This window comes from Vespula vulgaris, chromosome 9 (assembly GCF_905475345.1).
Source record: "Vespula vulgaris chromosome 9, iyVesVulg1.1, whole genome shotgun sequence".
In the NCBI taxonomy this organism is placed as follows: domain Eukaryota; kingdom Metazoa; phylum Arthropoda; class Insecta; order Hymenoptera; family Vespidae; genus Vespula; species Vespula vulgaris.
Window position 1 is genome coordinate 4,179,517 of NC_066594.1, and position 26,860 is coordinate 4,206,376.

General features: G+C 32.8%; 4 protein-coding genes and 1 long non-coding RNA gene across 13 annotated transcripts; 3 read left to right on the forward strand and 2 right to left on the reverse strand.

The window, feature by feature from the left end:
* Positions 1–10,347: 10,347 nt before the first annotated feature.
* LOC127066488 (uncharacterized) lies at positions 10,348–12,348 on the reverse strand. Of its 4 annotated transcripts, none has more exons than XR_007782410.1 (4): positions 12,243–12,348; positions 11,944–12,017; positions 11,696–11,848; positions 10,348–11,251 (listed from the first exon to the last, which is right to left on the reverse strand). It is a non-coding gene; the product is annotated as an uncharacterized LOC127066488 (long non-coding RNA). The 4 variants fall into 4 exon arrangements; XR_007782411.1 differs by lacking the exon at positions 12,243–12,348 and adding an exon at positions 12,076–12,218; XR_007782409.1 differs by lacking the exon at positions 12,243–12,348 and adding an exon at positions 12,082–12,217.
* Positions 12,349–12,624: 276 nt separating this feature from the next.
* Positions 12,625–18,119, forward strand: LOC127066480 (probable ATP-dependent RNA helicase spindle-E). 2 transcript variants are annotated; one of them, XM_051000270.1, is made up of 10 exons: positions 12,625–12,760; positions 12,964–13,170; positions 13,286–13,595; positions 13,725–14,182; positions 14,287–14,656; positions 14,728–14,894; positions 15,071–16,249; positions 16,316–17,455; positions 17,555–17,892; positions 17,971–18,119. In XM_051000270.1, exons 1-10 carry the CDS (start codon positions 12,746–12,748, stop codon positions 18,107–18,109), a joined length of 4,323 nt encoding a protein of 1,440 aa, XP_050856227.1. In that variant the 5' UTR covers positions 12,625–12,745; the 3' UTR covers positions 18,110–18,119. The 2 variants fall into 2 exon arrangements, with proteins under 2 accessions (XP_050856227.1, XP_050856228.1); XM_051000271.1 differs by lacking the exons at positions 17,555–17,892; positions 17,971–18,119 and having other exon boundaries at positions 16,316–17,200; positions 17,277–17,414.
* On the reverse strand, positions 17,853–23,485 carry LOC127066485 (protein enabled homolog). Of its 4 annotated transcripts, none has more exons than XM_051000292.1 (9): positions 22,928–23,485; positions 20,661–20,788; positions 20,355–20,571; positions 20,063–20,216; positions 19,873–19,987; positions 19,711–19,764; positions 19,431–19,589; positions 19,198–19,322; positions 17,853–19,109 (listed from the first exon to the last, which is right to left on the reverse strand). In XM_051000292.1, the coding sequence occupies exons 2-9, from the start codon at positions 20,755–20,757 to the stop codon at positions 18,915–18,917; spliced, it is 1,116 nt and encodes a 371-aa protein (XP_050856249.1). In that variant the 5' UTR covers positions 20,758–20,788; positions 22,928–23,485; the 3' UTR covers positions 17,853–18,914. The 4 variants fall into 4 exon arrangements, with proteins under 4 accessions (XP_050856249.1, XP_050856248.1, XP_050856250.1 ...); XM_051000291.1 differs by lacking the exon at positions 22,928–23,485 and adding an exon at positions 22,768–22,893; XM_051000293.1 differs by lacking the exon at positions 22,928–23,485 and having other exon boundaries at positions 17,853–19,088; positions 20,661–21,350.
* Positions 21,372–22,835, forward strand: LOC127066486 (DNA repair protein RAD51 homolog A-like). Its single transcript, XM_051000295.1, has 2 exons — positions 21,372–21,801; positions 21,900–22,835. The coding sequence occupies exons 1-2, from the start codon at positions 21,697–21,699 to the stop codon at positions 22,833–22,835; spliced, it is 1,041 nt and encodes a 346-aa protein (XP_050856252.1). The 5' UTR covers positions 21,372–21,696.
* Positions 23,486–23,582: 97 nt separating the features above from the next.
* LOC127066481 (dipeptidyl peptidase 3) lies at positions 23,583–26,661 on the forward strand. 2 transcript variants are annotated; one of them, XM_051000272.1, is made up of 4 exons: positions 23,583–23,978; positions 24,075–24,372; positions 24,434–26,201; positions 26,301–26,661. In XM_051000272.1, the coding sequence occupies exons 1-4, from the start codon at positions 23,857–23,859 to the stop codon at positions 26,462–26,464; spliced, it is 2,352 nt and encodes a 783-aa protein (XP_050856229.1). In that variant the 5' UTR covers positions 23,583–23,856; the 3' UTR covers positions 26,465–26,661. The 2 variants fall into 2 exon arrangements, with proteins under 2 accessions (XP_050856229.1, XP_050856230.1); XM_051000273.1 differs by having other exon boundaries at positions 23,583–23,767.
* The last annotated feature ends 199 nt before the right edge of the window (positions 26,662–26,860 follow it).

Genomic DNA, 26,860 nt, shown 5'->3' on the forward strand with positions numbered 1-26,860 from the left:
TATGTGCTGCTGAGTAGTGTGGTTTGCTATCGGTAAGAGTGGACTGATCATCCTCCAGTTAGCCGCCTGATTTCTTGGTTAGTGCATAGAACGCCGCGAACGCGAATTTAAAGTAGAGTCACCGTTCTTCTAACACTCACGGGAGTGTTCGGGCGCGATTAAAAGTCCTACCGATATGGACTACGTTTGATTGCTAAAAACGAATAAATGACCGGTCGTGCTAGTGAGTCGGCTTATGTGCTGCCGAGTAGTATGGTTTGCTATCCGTAAGAGTGGACTGATCCTCCTTCAGTTAGCCGCCTGATTTCTTGGTTAGTGCATAGAACGCCGCGAACGCGAATTTGAAGTAGAGTCACCGTTCTTCTAACACTCACGGGAGTGTTCGGGCGCGATTAAAAGTCCTACCGGGGACTTCGTTTTATGGAACGTCGATTATTTGATCACGCCGGTCACGCGAACTTAGAGTAGAGTCACCGTTAGCCCGCGGGTCCCCGGATGCAGCAACCTCCAAGCGGTGGGACCTGGGTCGGTAGTACTTGCAATATATGGAAGTTGTATCTAAATTACATCAAAAGTTTATAACTAAATTATATATAGAAATTTAAATAATTATATAGCGCAAGTACTACCGGGCGAATGGCTGCATATTATAGTTAAAACAATTATTTTTAATTTTTGGTTAAATTGTTGATTAAGTCCTATATCTTCTATCGGGTGGGACCCTTGGGAGGGGCCCTCGGGTGTGGGCTTTAGGCGGGTTTCGTTCTTTCACTAATGAAAAATCGAATACACTTATGGTATTCTGATTTTCATCGAGTGAAACGTTCTTCGAGAAGCACACTCATCGTTCGGAATTCTATTTTTCTCACACGCACTTACAAAACCATGCTCGGCTTCTTTTTTCCTTTTTCTCTTGTTATTTTCGTCTCCTCTTATTTTTTCTTTCTTCTTGTCCTCATCTTCTTTTAACCTTTTTCTGTTTCAGATCAGATCATCGAAGAACCGATCATCGAAGGACCGATCATCGTGAAATTAATTTTTCAGGGAAGTTTTAATTGTATATTTGTTTTTTTTATTTTATTTTATTTAATCATTAATTTATTTATTAATTATTAATATTATTTAATTGTATTTTGATTTTAAATGTATTTTTTATATATAAATGGCTTTTTCCATATAATATTGTATATTATTTTTGCATATAATTATCTCTTTCTGTTTTATTCTTTTTCTGTTTCAGGTTAGATCATCGAAGGACCGATCATCGTGAAATTAATTTTTCAGGGAAGTTTTAATTGTATATTTGTTTTTTTTATTTTATTTTATTTAATCATTAATTTATTTATTAATTATTAATATTATTCTTTAATTGTATTTTGATTTTAAATGTATATTTATATGTAAACGGCTTTTTGCATATAATTATCTCTTTTTGTTTTATTCTTTTTCTGTTTCAAGTTAGGTGATCGCTGGACTTATCGTCGTGGGATTTTTACACGGAAGTTAAAGGAACCTCTCTGCATATAATCTTCATTATATGCAGGAAGGGTACGTCTCCTTGCTTCCGTACGCGAATGATAGGGAAAACACTCACGCGCGTGACGGCCGGCACGCGCGTGGGTGTTCGCGATCGCGAGATTTAGTCCTACCGAGGACTTCGTTTTGATCTTTGAAACAGCGAATGATAGACACGACCGGTCGTGTCTCGAGATGTCTGAAGCCGACGGTGTGGACGGTGGAGCTTTCTGTAAGCGGGGTTTTATACATCTCCAGTTTGCTGCGAAGCCCGAAGCTCCCGAAGCGGAAAGGCATCTCGGATCGTGGATTTTAGAGTAGAATCCCCGTTAGCCCGTGGGTCCTAAAGTGCAGCAACGCGGTGGGACCTGGGTCGGTGATACTTGTAGATACATCGAAATTTTATGGGATGCAAGTATTACCGAGCAAATGACTGCATATTTCAAAGAATTTTCCAAAATCTTTTCTATGTAATTCCAAATTATAGTTTACATTATTTCTAACATCTTCGATACATTCAGCAATAAATTCACAGTCATTTCTATTCATTGAAACGCATAGCTATGTAATAGTTGAAACAATCATTTGAGATTAATTATTTTAGCTTCTCTCGGGTGGGACCCTTGGGAGGGGCCCTCGGGTGTGGGCCTTAGGCGGGTTTCGTTCTTTCGCCAAAGAAAAATCGAATTCAATTATGATATTCTGATTTTCGTAGACTGAACCGAAATTCGAGACACACATCCATCGTACGGAATTCTATTTTTCTCACGCGTATATACGCAAATTTTTCTTTCTCTTTCCTTTTTTCTGTTTATCCTTTTTTTTCTCATTTTTTTTTTATATCTTTTTCTCATTCTGTTTCATACTTTTTCTGTTTCAGGTTAGATCATCGAGGGAACGATCATCGAGGGACCGATCATCGCGGGACCAATCATCGTGAAATTAAATTTTTACAGGAAACAAAGTTTACAGAAAATATGTTAAATATAAATATCTTTTTGCATTTAATTTTATATATAATTTTTACTTTTATATTTAACTTTTATTAACTTTTTAATTTTTGCATTTATATTTAGTTTTCATTATATTTTTAATTTTTGCTTTCATATAAATCTTTTATTTACTTTTTAATTTTCGCTCTTATATTTAATTTTTAATATCTCTTTAATATTTGCTATAATTTTATCTTTTCTTTTATTCTTCTTCTGTTTCAGATTAGGTGATCGAGGGACCGATCATCGCTGCAAGTATCACATTGCGAATGGATGCGTTCTTTAAGATTTTTCCAAAAGCTTTTCTATGCAATTCCAATTAAACATCGAACTTCGTGCATTTTACATTTTTCGTCCATTTTTTCTATACTTGGAAATAAATACTCAAGGTTCATTATTCTAATTCCTTTCGGGTGGGACCTATGAGTTGGGCTCGTGGGTGTGGGCTTCTGTGCGGGTTTCCCCCTTCCAGAATCGAAAAATCGAGCTCGATTTTCGTACTCTGGTTTTGGTCAAGTGTAGCTACACTCTATGTCCATATTTTCTTTCCCCTTTCATCGTTCTCACGTGCACGTGTTACTTTCCGGATATGCCTTCTTCTTTCTCTCCCGACTTCTATCCCCTTCACATGCGCGCATGTCCCGGTTTCTTTTCTTCTCTTTCTCTTCTGCTTCTCCTCCAGTTCATGGACTTCGACATATCGGCGAGGGTGATCCCATAAATCGTCGAAATGTTCGTTTCATAATCGATTGTTAGACGCGAAAACGGGAAGGATAGGAAGAACTCTCACGCCTGTGTCGGCGGGCAGAGACGTGGTGTTCTCGGGCGCGAATAAAAGTCCTACCTATATGGACTACGTTTGATTGCTAAAAACGAATAAATGACCGGTCGTGCTAGTGAGTCGGTCTATGTGCTGCCGAGTAGTGTGGTTTGCTATCCGTAAGAGTGGACTGACCCTGCTTCAGTGTAGCCGCCTGATTTCTTGGTTAGTGCATAGAACGCCGCCAACGCGAATTTAAAGTAGAGTCACCGTTCTTCTAACACTCACGGGAGTGTTCGGGCGCGATTAAAAGTCCTACCGATATGGACTACGTTTGATTGCTAAAAACGAATAAATGTCCGGTCGTGCTAGTGAGTCGGTTTATGTGCTGCCGAGTAGTGTGGTTTGCTATCCGTAAGAGTGGACTGATCTTCCTTCAGTGTAGCCGCCTGATTTCTTGGTTAGTGCATAGGACGCCGCGAACGCGAATTTAAAGTAGAGTCACCGTTCTTCTAACACTCACGGGAGTGTTCGGGCGCGATTAAAAGTCCTACCGATATGGACTACGTTTGATTGCTAAAAACGAATAAATGACCGGTCGTGCTAGTGAGTCGGCTTATGTGCTGTCGAGTAGTGTGGTTTGCTATCCGTAAGAGTGGACTGATCCTCCGCCAGTTAGCCGCCTGATTTCTTGGTTAGTGCATAGGACGCCGCGAACGCGAATTTAAAGTAGAGTCACCGTTCTTCTAACACTCACGGGAGTGTTCGGGCGCGATTAAAAGTCCTACCGATATGGACTACGTTTGATTGCTAAAAACGAATAAATGACCGGTCGTGCTAGTGAGTCGGCTTATGTGCTGCCGAGTAGCGTGGTTTGCTATCCGTAAGAGTGGACTGATCCTCCTTCAGTGTAGCCGCCGGATTTCTTGGTTAGTGCATAGAACGCCGCGAACGCGAATTTAAAGTAGAGTCACCGTTCTTCTAACACTCACGGGAGTGTTCGGGCGCGATTAAAAGTCCTACCGGGGACTTCGTTTTATAAAACGTCGATTATTTGATCACGCCGGTCACGCGAACTGTAGAGTAGAGTCTCCGTTAGCCCGTGGGTCCCCAGATGCAGCAACCTCCAAGCGGTGGGACCTGGGTCGGTAGTACTTGCAATATATTGAAATTGTATCTAAATTACATCAATAGTTTATAACTAAATTATATATGGATATTTAAATAATTATATAGCGGAAGTACTACCGGGCGAAAGGCTGCATATTTCAATCTTTTACCAAAATTGCTTTTTTATCTAAAGTCTCGGGTGGGACCCTTGGGATGGGCCCTCGGGTGTGGGCCTTAGGCGGGTATGGTTCTTTCACTAGGGAAAAATCGAACTCAATAATGGTACTCTGATCTTCCTCGAGCGAAATGATTTTCGAGATGCAAAATAATTGTTCGGAATTTTATTTGTCTCACGTTCACTTACGCAAATACTCCACGTTTCTTTTTCTATTTTTCTCTACTTCGTTTCTTTTCCTTTCTTCTTTTTAACTTCTTCTCTTTTTCTCCACTTTTCTTTTTTTTTTACTCTTTTTCTGTTCCAGGTTAGATCATCGGGAGAGCGATCATCGAGCGAGCGATCATCGAGAGCTGGATCATCGTGAAATTAAATTTTAATAGAGATCTTTTTGAATATAAATGTCTTATTGCATATAATTTTTGCTCTAATATTTAACTTTTATTACCTTTTTAATTTTAGCTTTTATATTTAATTTGTGTTATCTTTTTAATTTTTACTCATATTTTACTATGTATATAATATATTCTTTTAAATATATATAGTACAGTCTATTGTCCTTTTTCTGTTTCAAGTTAGGTGATCGCTGGACTTATCGTCGTGGGATTTTTACACGGAAGTTAAAGGAACCTCTCTGCATATAATCTTCATTATATGCAGGAAGGGTACGTCTCCTTGCTTCCGTACGCGAATGATAGGGAAAACACTCACGCGCGTGACGGCCGGCACGCGCGTGGGTGTTCGCGAACGCGAGATTAAGTCCTACCGAGGACTTCGTTTTGATCTTTGAAATAACGAAATATAGGCACGACCGGTCGTGTCTCGAGATATCTGAAGCCGACGGTGTGGACGGTGGAGCAATCTGTAAGCGGGGTTTTATACATCTCCAGTTTGCTGAGAAGCCAGAAGCTCCCGAAGCGGAAAGGCATCTCGGTTCGTGGATTTTAGAGTAGAATCCTCGTTAGTCCGTTTCTTTCCAGGTACAGCAATCGTTGCATCGTCCAAGGACCATCGAGGGACTTAGATTTTTACACGGGTGTTCAAAGAATCTTTCTACCTCAGGCGTGGAAGGATTTCTTTTCTCCCGTTCGGGCAAGATAGAAGGACACTCGCTTCTGTCGGCTGGCAAAGGCGTTGGTGTTCTCGGGCGCGTTAAAGTCCAACATTGGCTCTAACGTATTCAACATATTCGCGTGAGTATCTCCGGAATGCTCGCGTAAGTATCGTGACTGCGGTAGATTCAATTTTGGGTTCCGGCGTTTGTCGCGAAAGTACGACCGGTTGTGCTCAAGTGATGATCGAAGCTTTCGATGTTGGATAGTTGAGCTATGCGTAAGTCGGTTCCCAAATACGAATACGCATGGGGCTGCAATTTTAGCGTTTGGAAACTTGAATTCGTCGGGAGTGGAGATCGCCCCGTTGCTTTGCTTTCTTGATAGTAGCAGAAGTAGTAAAGAGTAGAGCCACCGTTAGTCCGTGGGTCTCCAGAAGCAGCAACCTCCACGCGGTGGGACCTGGGTCGGAAGTACTTGTGATATGTCGAAATCTTGTAGGCTGCAAGTATCACCTTGCGAATGGCTGCGTTCTTTAAGATTTTTCCAAAATCTTTTCTATGCAATTCCAATTAAACATCGAACTTCGTGCATTTTACATTGTTTCAAACATCTTTTCTATACTCGCAAATAAATACTCAAGGTTAATTATTCTAATTTCTTTCGGGTGGGACCTATGAGTTGGGCTCGTGGGTGTGGGCTTCTGTGCGGGTTTCCCCCTTTCAGTATCGAAAAATCGAGCTCGATTTTCGTACTGCGGTTTTGGTCATGTGTAGCTACACTCTATGTCCACATTTTCTCTTCCATTTCATCGTTCTCACACTTGCACGTGTTACTTTCCGAATATGCCTTCTTCTTTCTCTTCCGAATTCTATCCCCTCCACATGCGCGCATGTTCCGGCTTTCTTTTCTTCTCTTTCTCTTCTGCTTCTCCTCCATTTCATGGACTTCGACATATCGGCGAGGGTCCCATATATCTTCGAGGGTCCCATATATCGTCGAAATGTTCGTTTCATAATCGATTGCTAGACGCGAATACGGGCAAGATAGGAAGAACATTCACGCCTGTGTCGGCGGGCAGAGACGTGGGGTTCTCGGGCGCGAATAAAAGTCCTACCGATATGGACTACGTTTGATTGCTAAAAACGAATAAATGACCGGTTGTGCTAGTGAGTCGGTTTATGTGCTGCCGAGTAGTGTGGTTTGCTATCCGTAAGAGTGGACTGACCCTCCTCCAGTTAGCCGCCTGATTTCTTGGTTAGTGCATAGAACGCCGCGAACGCGAATTTAAAGTAGAGTCACCGTTCTTTTAACACTCACGGGAGTGTTCGGGCGCGATTAAAAGTCCTACCGATATGGACTACGTTTGTTTGCTAAAAACGAATAAATGACCGGTCGTGCTAGTGAGTCGGCTTATGTGCTGCCGAGTAGTGTGGTTTGCTATCCGTAAGAGTGGACTGATCCTCCGCCAGTTAGCCGCCTGATTTCTTGGTTAGTGCATAGGACGCCGCGAACGCGAATTTAAAGTAGAGTCACCGTTCTTCTAACACTCACGGGAGTGTTCGGGCGCGATTAAAAGTCCTACCGATATGGACTACGTTTGTTTGCTAAAAACGAGTAAATGACCGGTCGTGCTAGTGAGTCGGCTTATGTGCTGCCGAGTAGTGTGGTTTGCTATCCGTAAGAGTGGACTGATCCTCCGCCAGTTAGCCGCCTGATTTCTTGGTTAGTGCATAGGACGCCGCGAACGCGAATTTAAAGTAGAGTCACCGTTCTTCTAACACTCACGGGAGTGTTCGGGCGCGATTAAAAGTCCTACCGGGGACTTCGTTTTATAGAACGTCGATTATTTGATCACGCCGGTCACGCGAACTGTAGAGTAGAGTCTCCGTTAGCCCGTGGGTCCCCAGATGCAGCAACCTCCAAGCGGTGGGACCTGGGTCGGTAGTACTTGCAATACATTGAAATTTTGTCCAAATTATATCAAAAGTTTATAACTAAATTATTTATATATATATATTATCTAAAATTTATAACTAAATTAGGAATATAACTTAATTAGAATGCAAGTACTACCGGGCGAATAGCTGCACATTATAGTTAAACAATTATTTTAAATTGTTGGTTAAATTCTTGATTTTCTATCGGGTGGGACCCTTGGGAGGGGCCCTCGGGTGAGTGCCTTAGGCGGGTTTGGTTCTTTCATTAGGGAAAAATCTAACTCAATAATGGTACTCTAATCTTCCTCGAGTGAAACGATTTTCGAGATGAACATCAATCGTTCGGAATTTTATTTGTCTCACGTTCACTTACGCAAATACTCCACGTTTCTTTTTCTATTTTTCTCTACTTCGTTTCTTTTCCTTTCTTCTTTTTAACTTCTTCTCTTTTTCTCCACTTTTCTTTTTTTTTTTACTCTTTTTCTGTTTCAGGTTAGATCATCGGGAGAGCGATCATCGAGCGAGCGATCATCGAGAGGTGGATCATCGTGAAATTAAATTTTAATAGAGATCTTTTTGAATATAAATGTCTTATTGCATATAATTTTTGCTCTAATATTTAACTTTTATTACCTTTTTAATTTTAGCTTTTATATTTAATTTGTGTTATCTTTTTAATTTTTACTCATATTTTACTATGTATATAATATATTCTTTTAAATATATATAGTACAGTCTATTGTCCTTTTTCTGTTTCAAGTTAGGTGATCGCTGGACTTATCGTCGTGGGATTTTTACACGGAAGTTAAAGGAACCTCTCTGCATATAATCTTCATTATATGCAGGAAGGGTACGTCTCCTTGCTTCCGTACGCGAATGATAGGGAAAACACTCACGCGCGTGACGGCCGGCACGCGCGTGGGTGTTCGCGAACGCGAGATTAAGTCCTACCGAGGACTTCGTTTTGATCTTTGAAATCGAAATATAGACACGACCGGTCGTGTCTCGATATGTCTGAAGCCGACGATGTGGACAGCGGATCAATCTGTAAGCGGGGTTTTATACATCTCCAGTTTGCTGAGAAGCTTGAAGCTCCCGAAGCGGAAAGGCATCTCGGATCGTGGATTTTAGAGTAAAGTCCCCGTTAGCCCGCGGGTCTCTACATGCAGCAACCTCCTCGCGGTGGGACCTGGGTCGGCAGTACTTGTGATATATCGATGTCTTATAGCCTGCAAGTATTTCCGAGCAAATGGCTGCATATTTGAAGACTCATCCAAAATCTTTTCTATGTAATTCCAAAGTAAACGTCGAAGTTCATACGTTTTTTACATCGATTCTTATATCTTTTGTATATTCGGAAATGAATACACCAGATTAATTATTATAGTTTCTCTCGGGTGGGTCTCATGAGTTGGGGTCATGAGCGTGGGCTTCTGTGCGGGTCTCCTTTCAGTATCGAAAAATCGAGCTCGATTTTCGTACTCTAGTTTTGGTCAAGCGTACCTACATTCTATGTCCATCTTCTCTTTTCAATTTCATCGTTCTCACACGTGCATGTGTTACCTTCCAGTTATTCTTTCTTTTCTTCCGAATTCTATCGTTTTCACATGCGCGCATGTTCCGGCTTTCTTTTCTTATTTTTCTCTTCTGCTTCTGCTCCTCTTCATGGATTTCGATTTATCGGCAAGAGTCCGCTATATCGTCGAACGGTCCGGTTCATAATCGATTGTTAGACGCGAATACGGGTAGAATAGGAAGAACACTCACGCCTATGTCGGCGGGCACAGACGTGGTGTTCTCGGGCGCGAGTAAAAGTCCTACGGTAAAGGACTCCGTTTGATTGCTAAACCGAATAATGACCGGTCGTTTGTCGGTTCGTGTGCTGCCGAGCGGTATGGTTTGCTATCCGTAAGCGTGGACTGACCCTCCTCCAGTTAGCCGCCTGAATTCTTGGGTAGTGCGTAGACGTCGCGAACGCGACTTAGAGTCACCGTTATACTAACACTCCCGGGAGTGTTCGGGCTCGATTAAAAGTCCTACCGGGGACTTCGTTTTATTGAACGCCGTTTATTTGATCACGCCGTTTACGCGAACTTTAGAGTAGAGTCCCCGTTAGCCCGTGGGTCCCCAGATGCAGCTACCTCCACGCGGTGGGACCTGGGTCGGTAGAACTTGTGATATATTGAAATCCAATATGTTACAAGTACTACCGGACGAATGGCTGCTTATCTCGGTTACATGCCAAAATTTCTTTATTCGAATTGTAACTAAAGATTGAAGTACTTACGTTTGCCAGATCTGATAATACTGCAATAGACAGACTATATATAAGAAAATTCTAAAATAATTTATTAGAGAAACTGGCAAGAAAATTATAATTTCGTTATTTCAGGTGCCAGAGATGAACTTATTTGTTTATACTTCTATATGAAGAGCAGCAGGAAATAGATGACAACTGCTATCAAATGTGTAGATGTTCAGACAAATTGGTGAATATTATATTGGTCAGTATGATGAATAATATCCTGAAAATAAGAACTAAACGAAATTCAAGAAGATTAACATTATAGAAAAAGATTAAGTAAATTTATATGTATAAATCTGTCACAGATTTTTAACTTTCATTTTTTTTTAACTTTTGTTTTAACTTTTTTAATTTTAAAATATGCGAATATAATGGTGAACATAAGTAGAATAGAAAATATAATGTTTATCCAGAGAAGCGTTAATAAAAATAAATAAGAGTAAATAAAAATAATTAAGAACAAATAAAAATAATAAAGTTAAAAAATTATAAAAATAATAAAATTATTTTAGAATTCTACTAGTTAAGTAAGATAATTGATTCATAAATAAATACCGTTTTACAGCTAATGGCAATCATGTGTCGACCCAATATATATCCAGACCTTTTAGACCATCTTAATTACTAAGTGGCAAATAGTTAATCTATCTGCCATTTTTGCCTTGCATTAGCCTTAAAACTAAGTTAACTTTAGAACTAGATCCTTAATATTACTCTTAATATAAATGTGTTAAAGCGTAAAAAATGAAGCATTAGAACCCCAAGATGCATGTTATGCATCATGCATAATAATTGTAGCTATGAATAAGCACGCAATGAAATTATGAAATTTTTAAGAACTTACTAATATACTTTACCAATTTACAAGATAGTATGTAATATGAAATTATTCTTAGTTAGTTATATATATAATCTTATTATTTAGTATAGCTTTACTCCAATTCTATATTACTTATTTTAATATCAATTTCGTCATTATCAAGTACCTGAAAAATTAAACATAGTGTGTATAAAACAAATCATAAAAACAGGCGGAATAAAACTGCAACAGTATGCAATTTCATTCTGTGTGCCTATCGATATTATTAATATAACAAACAAACCAGACATATAATCCAATTGAAATTGTAGATCTGAAACACATCTTTTCTCATTAATTAAACATTTTATTAATAAACATCTTTAAAATCTTGGGTACATCCCACAAATATTTGATATTATATTTGTTATATTGAAATTATAGTTACAAAAAAAAATTTGTAAATAATTACATTTAATATTTTGTGTTTGCCTTCAGAAATGCATATATACATAAATACATATTTTAAACAGCAACCATTTCAGACACTCTATTATGCGAATATCGAAAAAGACTGATGTTAATAAATCCACCAATGATCACCTGTAATAAAAAGAAAATACATTAATCATACAAACAATATATAAAAGCATGTAATATGGCATGTCCAACCGACATGCCAATATGTAGATGCACTTTTTAATTTAATTCCCTATCTATTTTTATCAATCTCTATATCATATTGCAATAAGTTAAAATTTAAACACGTGACTCTACATTACAACTTATAATGATTAAACAATTGATAAAGATTTCAAATATTATTACTAAGAATAAAAAAAATGTATGTGATTTTATTATCAATTACTTCTTTATCGTGTTCTTTATACAGAAATTACAAATAATATTCGATCAGAATTAAATATTTATAAGAATAATTACTGTAATGTCAACGATAGTTAGTTAATTAACAAAATCTAATAATGTTTAAAAAGAAAAGTAATAATTTATACGAAGACTGACTCTATGACTGACTGCTTTACTTACACTTGATTTAACTATACATGTTTCTAAAATTTAAATCGCAAATGAGAACGAATTTAAATGAACGAACAAACAGTGCTTCTAATTCGCGATTTTTATTTTATTTAAATGTTACAACACTCCATTTATTGCAACACGCATGATTGCAATGATGATCTGAAAAAGAAAGAAAAACAAAATTTTTACAATCATTATTATAATAAAAGATTTTTCATTTATTTAGGAAATGTTTAAAAAAGAATTTTACTTACTGGAATCCTTGTGGATTCTTTGATGAGGAGCATCCTACTCCCCAAAAAGATGAATGATTTTTCTTCTATTTGAACTGAAAGAAAAACAATGATAAATCAAAATATACTACAAAAGTAAATCAAATAAATTACTTTTACTTCGCTATGTTTCTTTTATTTAAGCAATAGTTGTATTAATTGATTCATTGTTAAAGCATAAAGCATATAATAGAAAATTAATCGCGTTCGTATATATACAAATACAGGACATATATATATATGTATCCATAAGGAAACATCTATATGTTATGTATACTTACATCCGTTTCGCACGTGTTATGTGTGTATGGATGCGTGAAAATCTTATACAAGACGAAATACGATCGAACACGATTAATTAATGAAAAATTATTAATTAACGCATCGTTAATAGATTAAAAGAATATCGATATCGCGAAAATATAAGCAGAAAATTCGAAATAAAAAGCGAAGGTATATATTATTTTATAATTTCGATATAATCAAAACTGTATTTCTTCTTGAATATACAATCACTTTTGTTCTCTTTGCCTCCCCTTAATCCTCTCTGGCTGTTTAAACAACATTGCTTTCTTTCATTGCAATGTTTATAAGTGATATATTATCGATATTCGGTAGAAAAATTTTTATAAACGAGGTATTTGTTATTGTTTTGATATTTGACATTGAAGTGCACGAACTGTGTGATTTAGTATATAAATGAAAATAATATAAAAGAGAGAAGAATACGTCCTTTATACGGAATTCAAACCAGAGCAATATTAGAAGAATTTGGGATATTTTTATGATCAAACAGAAGGTCAGTATTAATCTGTATTAATCGATAAAAATATTATGTCCAATAAGGTTATAACAATGAGAACAATTGTTAATGTTTTTATATTCACGTGATTTAACAAAGCAAATATAGATTATTATTAAATATAAAAACATTGATGCACACACACACATCAAGTTACCACAATTATAATTCTATGGTTTCTTGTATCAAAATTCCAGTAGGACAACATGGATTACTTAGATATTTTTAAAAGAAATAAAAAAATAAAAAAAATCCAATTACCACCTCCATACAGTGAAAGATTTCAACCTAGTGATATGTCTTTAATAGACAATCTATTAAATTTCAATTCAACAACTACAAGTAATGCAGCAGGTACCAATTATATAGAAGAATATGTTAAGAAGGAAGAAGAAGAGCTTCTTCAGGTATTTTATTATTTCTTTTACTTTATTCTACTTTATATTAACAATATCAATTTATTATTATAATCAAACAATAATAAACAAATCAATTTATTATTATATAATCTATTAAATAAAGTCTGCTGTAAGTCATATATCAAATACTTATGGAGCTGGAGCTAAGGTGGATGCAGTATCTATGGGATCAAATCCTGTTATACAGGAACTTAATAATGAAAAATTAACAAATGTATATAGAACATTTAACTTTGCCTATCGTCCAAAAACTAATTTAAGTATCACTACAATGAAAGACCGTATAATCTCAATGATCGATACAAATCCTGTAGTTATTATAGAGGGACCAACTGGTTGTGGCAAAACAACACAAGTACCACAATTTATTCTTGATTCTTGTTATAAAAAAAGAGCTCACTGTAATATCATAGGTAATTTATCTTTTATCTATATTACCATATTATAATATTTTATAAAAGATAGTTCTATTAAAAATTTTTATTCAAAATATCAATTTTATTTATTCTAATTAACAAAATATTTGTTTGAACTTTTAATAGTAACTCAACCTAGACGTATTGCTGCTATTAGTATTGCAAAAAGAGTTAGTCAAGAAAGAGAATGGCCTGTAGGAACTCTTGTTGGATATCAAGTAGGCATGATAAACAATACATCTGAAGATACCCGTTTAACATATTGTACAACTGGTGTGCTTTTACAAAAATTAATAAATACAAAACACATGTTGGAGTATACTCATATTATACTAGATGAAATTCATGAACGTGATCAGGAATTGGATTTCCTGTTGCTTATTGTAAGAAAATTGTTAAGGACAAATTCACGTACAGTGAAGGTTGTACTTATGTCTGCAACATTTAATGTTGAAAAATTTGCTAAATATTTTTCATCACCTGTCGGCAATAAACTTGAACCTGCACCTGTCATTGATATTGCTAAACGAACTTACTTTAATATAAACATTTATTATCTGTGTCAACTTGGAATGTTAGGACCAGTAAGTAATAAACATAGCTTAATGATTCTTAAATATGTATAACTTTATATATATATATATAATATCAGTAAATGTTTAGACTAAAACTATTATATATATCATAGTTACCAGAAGTATCACGAGATGAACCAAAAGTAACAAAAAATATGATGGATTTTTGTGTACACATAGTAATTGTTCTTGATGAACTTGATATGAAGGCAGATGATGCAGCATATGACAGTAAAGCAGGTTTATATAATAGACATGTAATTCTTATATTTTTGCCAGGAATTAATGAAATAGAAGAAATGCATAACATATTAACATCTGCAAAATATGAAAACTCTAAATGGGATATTATCGTTTTACATTCATCAATTACAAATGAAGAACAACACAAAATTTTTGAACAACCTCCAAAAGGCTATCGTCGTATTATTTTATCAACAAATATTGCTGAAAGTAGTATTACTGTACCCGATGTGAAGTATGGTATGATACTATCTTATCAGCATCTCAAAAAGTATAATAAACATCTAAATTAAAATACTCTTTCTTCACAGTAATCGATTTTTGCCTGGTAAAGCAACTTGTTACTGACCCAAAAACTAATTTTCAATGTTTGGAACTTTCTTGGGCTAGTAAAGGCAATTGTCAACAACGTGCAGGTCGTACAGGTCGTATAATGGATGGAAGAGTATATAGATTAGTACCAAAAACTTTTTACGATGTAAGTATTATTTTATAATTGATTAAAAGAAATAGAAATAAAAAATAAAATTAATTAATAAAATAAGAATAAAATAAAAAAATAATATATAACAAAATCATTATATATTAGCAAGGAGATTATATTTAATCATCAATTAATTTATTGTTTTGTATATTACTTTTGTATAATGACAGTCAGTACTACGTGAAGAAGGAAATCCTGAAATGTTAAGAGCTCCTCTTGAAAACTTAGTACTTCAGGCAAAAATTCTAAACATGGGTGAACCTAAAGCTATTTTAGCTTTATCTCTTGATCCACCTGATCTTAGCAACTTAGAGCGTACTATACTCTTATTGAAAGAATCTGGTGCATTACTCAATAATAATGATAAAACACAACTTTTTGATGGTGAATTAACAGATCTCGGCCGTATAATGGCTGCTCTACCATTAAATATTTATGTTACAAAATTGATTGTATTAGGTCATCTCTTCAGTGTTTTAAGAGACATGATAATAATTGGTTGTAGTATGACTGTAAAAGATATGTTTTGTAGCCCATTTGGAAAGAAATTATTAGCTTATAATGTAAAATTTAGTTGGGCTTGTGATTCAGAAAGTGATTGTATAGCATTTCTAAATGTTTACAAAGTATGGACAAGTGAGAAAGCAAATCGTCGTTTAAATAATAATGCTATGGAAAAGAGATGGGCACAGAGACAGTTTGTTCAAATAAAAGTATTACGTGAAATTGAAGCTCTCGTATATGACGTAACTCAAAGATTGAAAAAATTTGGTATAACTGAAAGTGTTGGAATTAATAAAGTTATGTGGGATGATGAAGTACGACCATTTGTTCTAAAAATTGTAATTGCTGGTGCATTTTATCCTAATTATTTTATTAAACACCAAAATATTGAAGAATTAAAAGAGGGGCATAAGATCTTGAATGGATTAGACTTAACAAATACAGTATATTTGCAAGGTTGGCCATTGAAACAGCCAGGACTTCTGTATGCACGCAAAATTCAAAATATTTTTCAGGATTGTTTTAAATCTTCTGCCGGAAAAGTAAACGTTTCTTTTAAATTTTCGCGTATATATCTTCAGTTTAGTAAAAATTATACAGATGAAGAAAGAAAAATTCCACTTTCAGTATATAGGTCTATCAAAATGAGACAATGTAATATGCCTATTGAAGTATCTGTTTTAAGTGAAAAAAACGCTCTTGATTTAGCAAAAAAAATGAATCTTAAAGACAAGTCAATATTTTTTAATAACGATATTTCTATAAAAGAAGGCAAAAAACCTGCTTATATTAATCCGAATCTTCCAGGTCTTGATATTTCATACATTCCAATTAAAATAATAAATGTAAGTATACGAATTAATTTATTTACATTAATAAGTCAGTATTTTTTATGTGTATATTATTTACAGGTCATAGATCCTGGTCATTTTTGGATACATATAAATGATAAGGATACATATGATAAAATAAGGCAAATAAAAAAAGTTCTGAATGAAGAAAAAAAATCATTAAAAGAATTCGATTCTCTTCCAAAGATTAACTCTCTTGTAGCTGTTCCATTCAAGAAAACTTTTCAAGTAGAATTTTACCGTGGTGTAATAAAAAATTATATCGGAAAATCTGATAACAAATTTGCTTTATGCCAATTAATTGATATAGGCCATACCATAAAAATTCATCCAAACGATATACGGCAAATTATACATTGTAAAGATATTATGAAAATCCCTGCTTTAGCACTGGAATGTGTTTTAACTAATATTCAACCTTGTACGATACACAGCCACAAGGTATATTGGCCTCAGGAAGCTAATAACAAATTTCACGAGTTACTTGAAAGTAATGAACAAATATTTGGTGAAATATATTCTGTTGTTAATAGTGTTATAGCTTTAACATTGATAGCTGTAACTACAGATAAGAAAATTAATATCAACCAAATATTAATAGATCAAGAATTAGCAATGCACAAAGAAGAAAGTTATTTGTCACGATTGAACAATGATTTACGAAAAAGATATGAAAATATGAATGCAACGCAACTTCTTTATTATGAGAAGATGCAATACGAGGATTATAATTCATGTGATGATTATCCTGATCCTCCTGAAGATTCGAAATGCGTTTCAACGGTACGTTTACGTGGTCCTTTTTCTCCTCTCGAATGTTCCTTACGACATCTTACAATTGCTGGTAGAGATAAAAAGGTCATCATCGAAACAAATTCAGTTAATTCAGTCCTTCTGGATAGTAATTGGAAGGAACAACAGAAACATCTCTTGGTAGCTGGAACTGTAAGCCAGAATGTAAATGGTAGCAATTTAACATTACGTAATACCACTTTAATACCTGCCATTCCTGGTTTAACAGCTTTACTTGCTTTAATTTTTACACCACGTATGGAATTACGACGTAATTCTTCCGGTACATATTATGTTGGAGCATTATGTGGATTAGGATGCGATAGTTCTACCAAAGAAAGTCTTTTTCCAGAACGTGATATGGAAATATATTTCGATGTTGAGATAACATTTGATGATTTACAAGATGTAAGAATATATTTACGTGATATATATTGTATTTATTATATGTTTACTTTATGAAATGATATTTATATTCAAATTGTTTTATAAAATTCATATTTACAGATAAATAGACTGCGACATTGGATGAATATCGGCATGCACATTAACGAAAAGATTGAAGAAAATAATAATTTTGAAGAAATAGTTTCTTATCAAAATAAAATAAAAATTATATTATCGAAACTTATGGATAAATGTAGAAAAAAGCAAGATTCTGAAATGTTGATGAATTTTCATAAATGGGGAATGTATGATGAATTATTATTTCTACAACCTAGTAGAATGACTATGGTCAAAAATAATATTTACAGTTTACATTGGGCATTAGAATTGGAAGAGAAAAATGATGAACTCGAAAAAATGACGAATCATATTAAGGAATTACGTAATTTAGCTTCAGAGTAAGTTGATATAAGAATATTATGTTGTAACAGTTACTTTATATTACTAATTAAATACCAATATATTTTCCTCTATAGAGATGAACGAAAATTACCAAATATTGAGATTTACTGCGATTTCTGCAAAGTACCTATATATAGTATTCCAAAACTTCGTATACATTTGTATACATTGGTACATAGAGAAAATGAAAAAAAATGGAATATTAAACTTTGAACATTCCTTTTTGGCAGATCATTTCCAATGATGTAAGACGTAATATTTTAATTTTTAATACAACTTCAATTAACATACAACTTCTCATAATTATCTTTTTATTTTTTATATTTTTTTATTTTTTTATGATGTTATATTTGCAAATAAAAATGAAATACTTTTAGTTATTGATTAGCAAATGGGACAGATATTATACGTTATACGTTAGCAACTAATTACACATTAGCAAGTATATTCATGTCAGTATTATATGCAGTATTATTATCTGTCCAAAGCTTAATCTATAGATATGCATTATATTTGAAAATATTATAGTTATGTTATAAAATAATATTACTTAATATTACGTAAAATAAAATGGATTGTGATCTATAATGTTAATTTTTGAAATCTTTCTTCAAATAGATAATAATGAAATATAAAATTGACGTTATGTTATCCTATCGTATTTTATTCCTTTTTCGATTGGCTTATAAATCCCAAATTCAACTTTTAATGTATATAGTGATACGTGTATATGTCGTAAATAATCGATAATATTTAAAAACTGGACTATATAAAACTCTCTCTTCATATACTTGAGAAATAATGATTTACATAATGTATAAGATATAAATATATATCTCTATACAGTTTTAACAATTTACTATAAAGATTTGCTATTGCAGAATATTTTTTATTTGATAAATGAATTCGTATATTATTTTTCATGTATGTGTTCTGTAAATGTTTTGTAATATGTAAGCTATATTAAAATATGTATGTCAATTATGCATTATAAGCCATGGATATTTAAATATTAGTTCTATACTTCTCTTTGTAAATAACGTGCGCCAGGTTGTGTATACAGTAAACGACCAGGTATATTAGCGCCTGATGCATTAACGTAAGTTCCAGGGGGTGGGGGAGGATATGGTCCAGGTGGTGGTTGAGGTGCTCTTACTGGATATCCAGAAGTAATACCACCTGTTTTGGCTCCCTTTAAAACAAAATCAAATGTCTTATCAAAATAATGAGATATATCATAAAGAGTTCTAATATTAATAAAATAGATAGTTTTTAATTAAAATGTAACACAATATTCTTACTTGTGTTGGTTGTTGAATTGGCATAGCACCACCATGTACAGTAACATGACTACCAGGGCGAAGATAAAATTTATCTTCTGCATATGCACCTTTATGTTCTAGAGTGTGTAAACTAGTTACGTATGCTACAAAAAATATAATGTGTTCTTATTAATTTCTATATGTTGTTATTTAAATCAAAGGTTTCTAAGATAAATAATTTCGATATTAATTTAATAAAAATTAAAAAATACCTGTTTGATGTGTAGATAAAGCTGCTCTACTTCCTGATAAATATACTGGTTTTGCAAGTTCAGGTTCTCTAGACTGCTGTGAAGTTGGAGCAGAATAACTATAAACACTTTGTCCAGTAGGTGTAGAATAGAAGTTTGATGCAGAATATTGATTGTTTTCTAAAATAATTAAATTAATTTTTTAATTTAATTTTGAAATTAATAAATTTTATGAGAGAACTGCTATTATTACTTTGTAATTCTAAATGATACAATCAAAGTAAATTTCAGAGTTACTCACTATTCCAAAGAACAGCTCTAGAATCATTAGATCTTCTAGCAGCATCCTCAGATTCTATAATCAAAATTATTTGTTAATTTGAATGAAATAAGTCACACCTGTATGGCAGTTGTAATTAACAGGAACTAATCATTACACAATTCTTCTATTAAATCTACTTACTAGGTGGAGGTGGATTGTAACTTGAAATAGAAGGTGGTGGTTTATATCCATATCCAGTATGGTATGGAGATGCTGTTGGTGGAGGTGAAGGACTGTGTGATCTTTTTAATGGACCCTTTAATAAAAGAATATATATGATTTAATGTATATAGATGAATATAATATTCATGATTAGAAATATTATACATACACTTGGTAGAAGAGTATGCGTTGGTGCACCAACTGCTACTTTGTTATACAAAGGACTACTGCTACGTGGTAATGGTAAAAATAGTGGAGACTGTACTACTTGCGAAACTGTACCAGGATATCCTCCAACTGCTGTTAATACTTCAGAACAGCCTCTATATATACAATAACATATTTAATAAATATATTTAATAAATATAAAGGTACAGATCTTTACAAATTTATAGAAAATGTTAAATTGTGTTTGAAGTATTCATTTAATGTAAAGGGAGAAATATAGAGAAAGTACATACCTTGTTTCCTTAATAAGTTGACGTCTTCTATTATCATCTTCATTAAGAACTTTTTTTAATTGTAAAAATAATTGATGTTTTTCATCCTTCAGTTGTGCCAATTCATTTTCAAGATTAGATATTTGTTCACGTGTTTCACCTAAAGTCATAACATCTTGCTTTTGCTGACGTTCTCTTTCTTTTCTTTGACGTTCTTCTTCCGCATCAGCTTCTTGTTCTATAAAAATTATAAAATATATTTTGTCCTTAAATTCTTAATTACACTTTGATTTATTTAACACACACATTAATCAAACTAAATTATACCCTGTTTTTTTCGTTGTCGTTCCCTTGTAATATGAGTCTTTAATGCTTGCCACATCTGTTCACTACGTTGAGGTGCTCCTACTATTACTGCAGGCATCTTTTGTCTATGTTACTTTACCTTCTATTAACTGTTATTATTTTATTATTATTTTTCTCTATTATTTATCCCAAATATTGTTAAATAGCTTATATACATATATATATATATTAACATTTTTGGAATTGTTACATTGTATTAATATTTACTATAACTTTTATTCTAACTTTTTAAAATTAATTTATTTTGGCAATTTATTTATGTTTAACCTCTATGCCAAGATTAATAATTTTGTTGGATTAGAATATATCCCAATATTCAAATATGTCGGTTTATTATTCCAAAACGTAAAATTTGATATTACAATTTTTATAGATAAATAAGAATTATTTATTTAGTTAAAAATCATATAAAAATTCGTTATAATATATTTAAATCAATGTATACATATCTTCCTTGGTGAAAATTTAAACTAAATGACAAGTACAACACAATTCTATATTAATATGTATTAATATGTTTGTTTAGTTTGCGAAATCATCGTTCTTTCATTTCTTTGTAAGGTCAGCCAATCATATATATATACATATATATATATATATAGCTTCCATAGCTGATTTTATCACTTTTTGCCGCGTTTACTAGTCAGAAATCGTATAGGCATACTATGGGCACATGACAGCAAGTACCGCGTTTACATGGCGGCAATAGAAATACATATATTGATTGATTTGATTTCAAAAGTGATACACGTGTAATAAAGGCAATTCTTTATAGAAAAAAAAAGTAATATTTAATTATAAATTCGTTATTATTTGTTGACAGTTAGGTTCATAAATAATTATGCTAATTAAATAATACATAAAAGGGAGATATTTGTTATTAATATTGACAATGAGTATCTCGAAATAAGATAATCATTAATGTTCTTTCATTTTCAATCGAATTTGGTGTACTGAATATAGTTGTGAAACTTTAATATAAATTTAAAAGAAAATAATGTCCGCTGCATCAGCATCATTCAAAGAAAGAGATGATGAAGTGGACGATGACAATGACACAGATGATTATAATCCACAAGCAAAGTTGATAAAAACATTGGAAGTATGTCCTATTTTTTAACCTATAAGAAATGCAAGAAATATAAAAATGCTTTTGTTAAAAGATGATATATATATATACCATGATCTTTTTTTGTCTAGAGAAATGGAATTACAGCAGGTGATATTAAAAAGTTTGAAGAGGCTGGTTACCATACTGTGGAAGCAATAGCGTATGCCCCAAAAAAACACCTTATTTCTATCAAAGGTATCAGTGAAGCTAAGGCAGATAAAATATTACAAGAAGCATCAAAGTTAGTGGTAATGGGTTTTAAGAGTGCCACAGAGATACATCAAACACGTGCAAACATTGTTTATGTTACCACTGGTTCTACGGAATTGGATCGATTATTAGGTGGAGGAATTGAAACAGGTTCTATCACAGAAATTTTTGGAGAGTTTAGGACAGGAAAATCACAATTATGTCATACATTAGCTGTAAATTGCCAATTACCTATAGATATGGGAGGAGCAGAAGGTAAATGCCTTTATATAGATACAGAAGGAACATTTAGACCAGAAAGGTTAATTGCTGTTGCTGAAAGATACAAAATTGCTGGTGATTCTGTTCTTGATAATGTTGCTTGTGCTAGAGCTTATAATACAGATCATCAAACTCAGTTAGTGATACAAGCTAGTGCCATGATGACAGAATCCAGATATGCTATGTTGATCGTAGATAGTGCAACAGCTCTTTATCGTACTGATTATTCTGGTAGGGGTGAATTATCAGCTAGACAAAATCATTTAGCTAGATTTTTAAGGATGTTGTTACGAATAGCAGATGAACATGGTGTAGCAGTTGTTATAACTAATCAAGTAGTAGCTCAAGTTGATGGTGCAGCTTCTATGTTTGGTGGTGATCAAAAGAAACCAATTGGAGGTAATATCATAGCACACGCGAGTACAACCAGATTGTATTTACGTAAAGGTAGAGGAGAAACAAGAATATGCAAAATCTATGATTCACCTTGTTTACCAGAAAGCGAAGCAATGTTTGCTATAAATGCAGATGGTATAGGAGATGTGAAAGAATAATTCATTTCATGCCAATATTATATTTTAAATAATGTAACAATATTAATTGATAAGTTTGTTAAACTCCACATTTCTTAAGATAAATTGTATACCATTTTTCATATAAATATCTTGTTCTTCTAATAAAAGTAAGTTAATATTTTAATTAAGATTTGAATAAGCATTACATAAATGATAAGCAGAAGAAGTGTTCACTATCCATAGAATAAATAACTGAAGATAGTAACGTATATTTTTTATAGAAATTTGTAAGATTTATTATAAAAAAACTACTATATCTGTAACAAATAAAATTGTTTATTAATTAACCTGTTGAACGGAGATTTGTAATCAGTAGACATGAATGCGTGAAATTTATTAATTAAGAATAAGGTGGTACACAGATGTAAATACGGAATTCCAGTTAAATTAAATAATAGTAATAAAAAAAAAAAAGAATTGGAAAGTATAATGCTTAGGAGTGCGATATAAATTATTTTTTTGTCGCAAAAAAACGTTGAATTTTTTTATAACGAGTCGATTCGTTTTCCTTCAGAGATTAGTTTTAGTTTTTTTAAATCTATTTTAATATATAAATACATATTATTTATATATTATAATACATAAAATGCATAATAACGATTATTTGTCACTTCTTACATCTCATTTTTTGGATTATATAGAATATTATAAAGTTAACAATACTTACAATAGGTAAAAAAAAAATCTCTAGAAATATTTCCCTATAGAAATGGAAATGTGCGCGCGCAGAATAAGTATCCGTCATCACGGTCGTTTATAGTTAACTAGTATCTCAGTTTTGTTTTATTGTGATAAAAGTATTTATTTGGTAATTCATCAAATTTAACAAATAAAACATATTATTATATGTATACACATATAAAGAAAATACAAACAAAAGAATCTGAAAGACATAGCCAGTAGAATACTGAGTGAGATATATTTTTCCTACAAGAGATTAAATCTCATGTCGCATTACTTTACGTTAGTAATTTGACCTTCGCCGGCTTGATTTCGGAAAATGTTCAGATTATACAATTTAAACCTGTTAACACGTTTAGATTTTCCAAAATTAATTCTTACGCGTGTATATTTCTCAACAAATATTTTCAAAGTACAAACAATTAAATCGAAAATAAGCCGGTAGGTTAAACTTTCGAAAAGTACTTCTTTGCGATGACGTGTTCATAAATGAGCGTTTATTGATACTAAATTGAAAGTATTTCTTTATTATTACAGTCAGTATTACTCTTATAACGCAATGAGTGACGATATATCTTTGTATACTTTACCAAATAATCAGCCTGTAGTTTCGTTAGAATGTGAAACTGCTTTTAATTCATTAACATTAAAGGAAAAATTATATGCACATTATTTAAGTCAGGCTGCATGGAATGGTGGTCTTATCGTACAATTACAAACTTCACAAGAATCGCCATTAATCTTTGCTCTTTTACATAAAATTTTTCTTTCTGAGTCTATAAACGATTTAAAAAAATCTGTATTACAGGCAGATATTTCTGAAAATGAATTTACTGTAAGTATATTGCATCATTATTATTTTTATATTTTATTCATATTTTTATATTTATTTTCAGGCTTTCTTGGTCTATGTATGTGGAATATTATCAAATAGTGGTAATTATAAATCTTTTGGTGACAGTAAAATAATACCAAATTTACCTAAAAATAAATTTGAAATAATTGTAAAAGCTTCAAAAGCTTTTAAAGAAAATTCTATAGAAATACAAAGTCTTTGGGACAATATTCACGATGTGATGTATTCTTTAGAAAATAAGTTGAAATCATTAGGATTAGGTGAAAAAGGTGTAACCACTTATTTCTCTGCTAACTGTACACATGAAGATGCAGAATTAGTTAATAGATTTATGCAATCTAAAGGATTGGAATCCTATAACGCAAGATGTTTTAAAAGTGTAATATCATCCAATGAGTTTGGAAATTATAAAAACACAAATCTATATGAGATAAGATTAGCTTCTGTATTGGAAGAAGATGATCCAAAGATAACTTTACCACAGGAAAACTTTGAGGGAGCCATATTCAAAATCACAAGAGGAGATTACAATAAAATTTTAAAATCAGTTAATGAAAATCTTGAAAAAGCTAAGGAGTATGCAGCGAATGAAACAGAACAAAAAATGCTGGAAAAATATATAGATCATTTTAAATCAGGTTCATTACAAGATCATAAAAATGGTTCTCGTTACTGGATTAAAGACAAAAGCCCAGCCGTTGAAACATATATTGGTTTTATAGAAACATATAGAGACCCAGCAGGACAAAGAGCAGAATTTGAAGGCTTTGTAGCTATGGTAAATAGAGAAATGTCTCAAAAGTTTTCTAACTTGGTTAATAAAGCAGAAGAGCTTCTTCCTAAGCTTCCTTGGAGTAGAGAATTCGAAAAAGATGAATTTTTAAGACCTGATTTTACTTCATTAGATGTTTTAACATTCTCAAGTTCAGGTATTCCTGCAGGGATTAATATTCCAAATTATGATGAGATTAGGCAGTCTGAAGGATTTAAGAATGTTTCCTTAGGAAATGTTATACCAGCTAATATGAAGCAGGATGTGTTACCGTTTTTATCAGATGAAGATATAGCCTTAATGAATAAGTATAGAATTCCTAGTTTTGAAGTACAAGTTGGATTACACGAACTCCTTGGTCATGGCAGTGGTAAACTGTTAAGGCAGCTTGGACCAAATATTTTCAATTTTGATATTAAAACAGTAAAAAATCCTTTAACAGGAGAATTAATAGATAAATACTTCACAATTGGGGAAACATATGACTCTAAATTTGGTGCATTAGGATCATCATATGAAGAATGTCGAGCAGAAGCAGTTGGGCTTTATTTAAGTTTAGAAAAAGATGTTGTACGTATTTTTGGTTATACAGATGAAATTATTGATGATATAATTTATGTTAACTGGTTGTCATTGCTGTGGAATGGTTGTGCTAAAGCTTTAGAAATGTATGAACCTTCTACTAAACAGTGGTTACAAGCACATTCTCAAGCACGATATGTTTTACTTAGAGTTTGTCTTGAAGCAGAGGAAAATTTTGTTACTATTACTGAAACTGAATCAGGAAAAAATTTAAGAATGACTTTAGATAAGTCTAAGATTGGAATAGTTGGAAGAAGAGTAATTGGAGAGTTTTTGAAGAAACTTCAAATTTATAAAAGTACAGCTGATGTAGAAGCTGCAAAAACGATGTATGAAAAATATAGTGAAGTACCTGATTCTGGCCCATATCCATGGGCACGCTGGAGAGAAATAGTTTTGGCCAATAAACAACCCAGAAAAATATTTGTTCAACCAAATACATTCGTCTTAAATGGTTTGTATTTTCATATGTCACATTTATATTTCTAATGTTATTTTGAAGAAAATGAATTGCTAAAATTTATTTACTAATATGAGTGATAAAATATTTTAGAAAATAATACAATTAATGTGATGTTGAAGAATTATGAACCATCTTTCTCTGGATTGATTCAATCTTGGATAGAAAGATTTCCTACTGCCAATGTTTCAGAATTACTTATCCAACTCTGGGAAAAGGATAAGAATTACTTCATATCGAAAGACATTGATAATTAAAAAAATTACACATAAAGCTATAAAAATATATGTCATAATTGCTTTTATATTTACTTTTTTAATGCAAAACTATGCATATAATGTTACTTAAAAACTATAAAATCGTATATTTACAACAATATTTCATGTTTTATTAAGAAAATATTTTATAAGTGCAAATAAATATATGATTCCGTTAAAAATATACACAAATGAAATCTTAGGGTAGGTAATCATTCGGTCATATGATCTATGTATCGATATTTCATTATGAATACTACCTTACGGATAGTAACCTTTATTTAAATATTTCCATACGTCCTCCAAGCTTGAAATTCATAATCTCATACTTTTTGATATCAACTTTATAAATATTATATTAATTTAAAAATAGTTTTAATTCGCGATGTTCTAGAT

Coding starts and splice junctions, on each gene's coding strand:
- LOC127066481 (XM_051000272.1), top strand. CDS start 23,857: ATGTTCAGATTATACAATTTAAACCTGTTAACACGTTTAGATTTTCCA. Junction 23,979..24,074: donor ATTAAATCGAAAATAAGCCG/GTAGGTTAAACT, acceptor TTATTATTACAG/TCAGTATTACTCTTATAACG. Junction 24,373..24,433: donor TTTCTGAAAATGAATTTACT/GTAAGTATATTG, acceptor ATTTATTTTCAG/GCTTTCTTGGTCTATGTATG.
- LOC127066486 (XM_051000295.1), top strand. CDS start 21,697: ATGTCCGCTGCATCAGCATCATTCAAAGAAAGAGATGATGAAGTGGAC. Junction 21,802..21,899: donor AGTTGATAAAAACATTGGAA/GTATGTCCTATT, acceptor TTTTTTGTCTAG/AGAAATGGAATTACAGCAGG.
- LOC127066485 (XM_051000292.1), bottom strand. CDS start 20,757: ATGCCTGCAGTAATAGTAGGAGCACCTCAACGTAGTGAACAGATGTGG. Junction 19,765..19,872: donor TTACAATCCACCTCCACCTA/GTAAGTAGATTT, acceptor TTTTGATTATAG/AATCTGAGGATGCTGCTAGA. Junction 19,590..19,710: donor TAGAGCTGTTCTTTGGAATA/GTGAGTAACTCT, acceptor TAATTATTTTAG/AAAACAATCAATATTCTGCA.
- LOC127066480 (XM_051000270.1), top strand. Junction 14,657..14,727: donor TGTACCCGATGTGAAGTATG/GTATGATACTAT, acceptor CTTTCTTCACAG/TAATCGATTTTTGCCTGGTA. Junction 16,250..16,315: donor TTCCAATTAAAATAATAAAT/GTAAGTATACGA, acceptor TATTATTTACAG/GTCATAGATCCTGGTCATTT.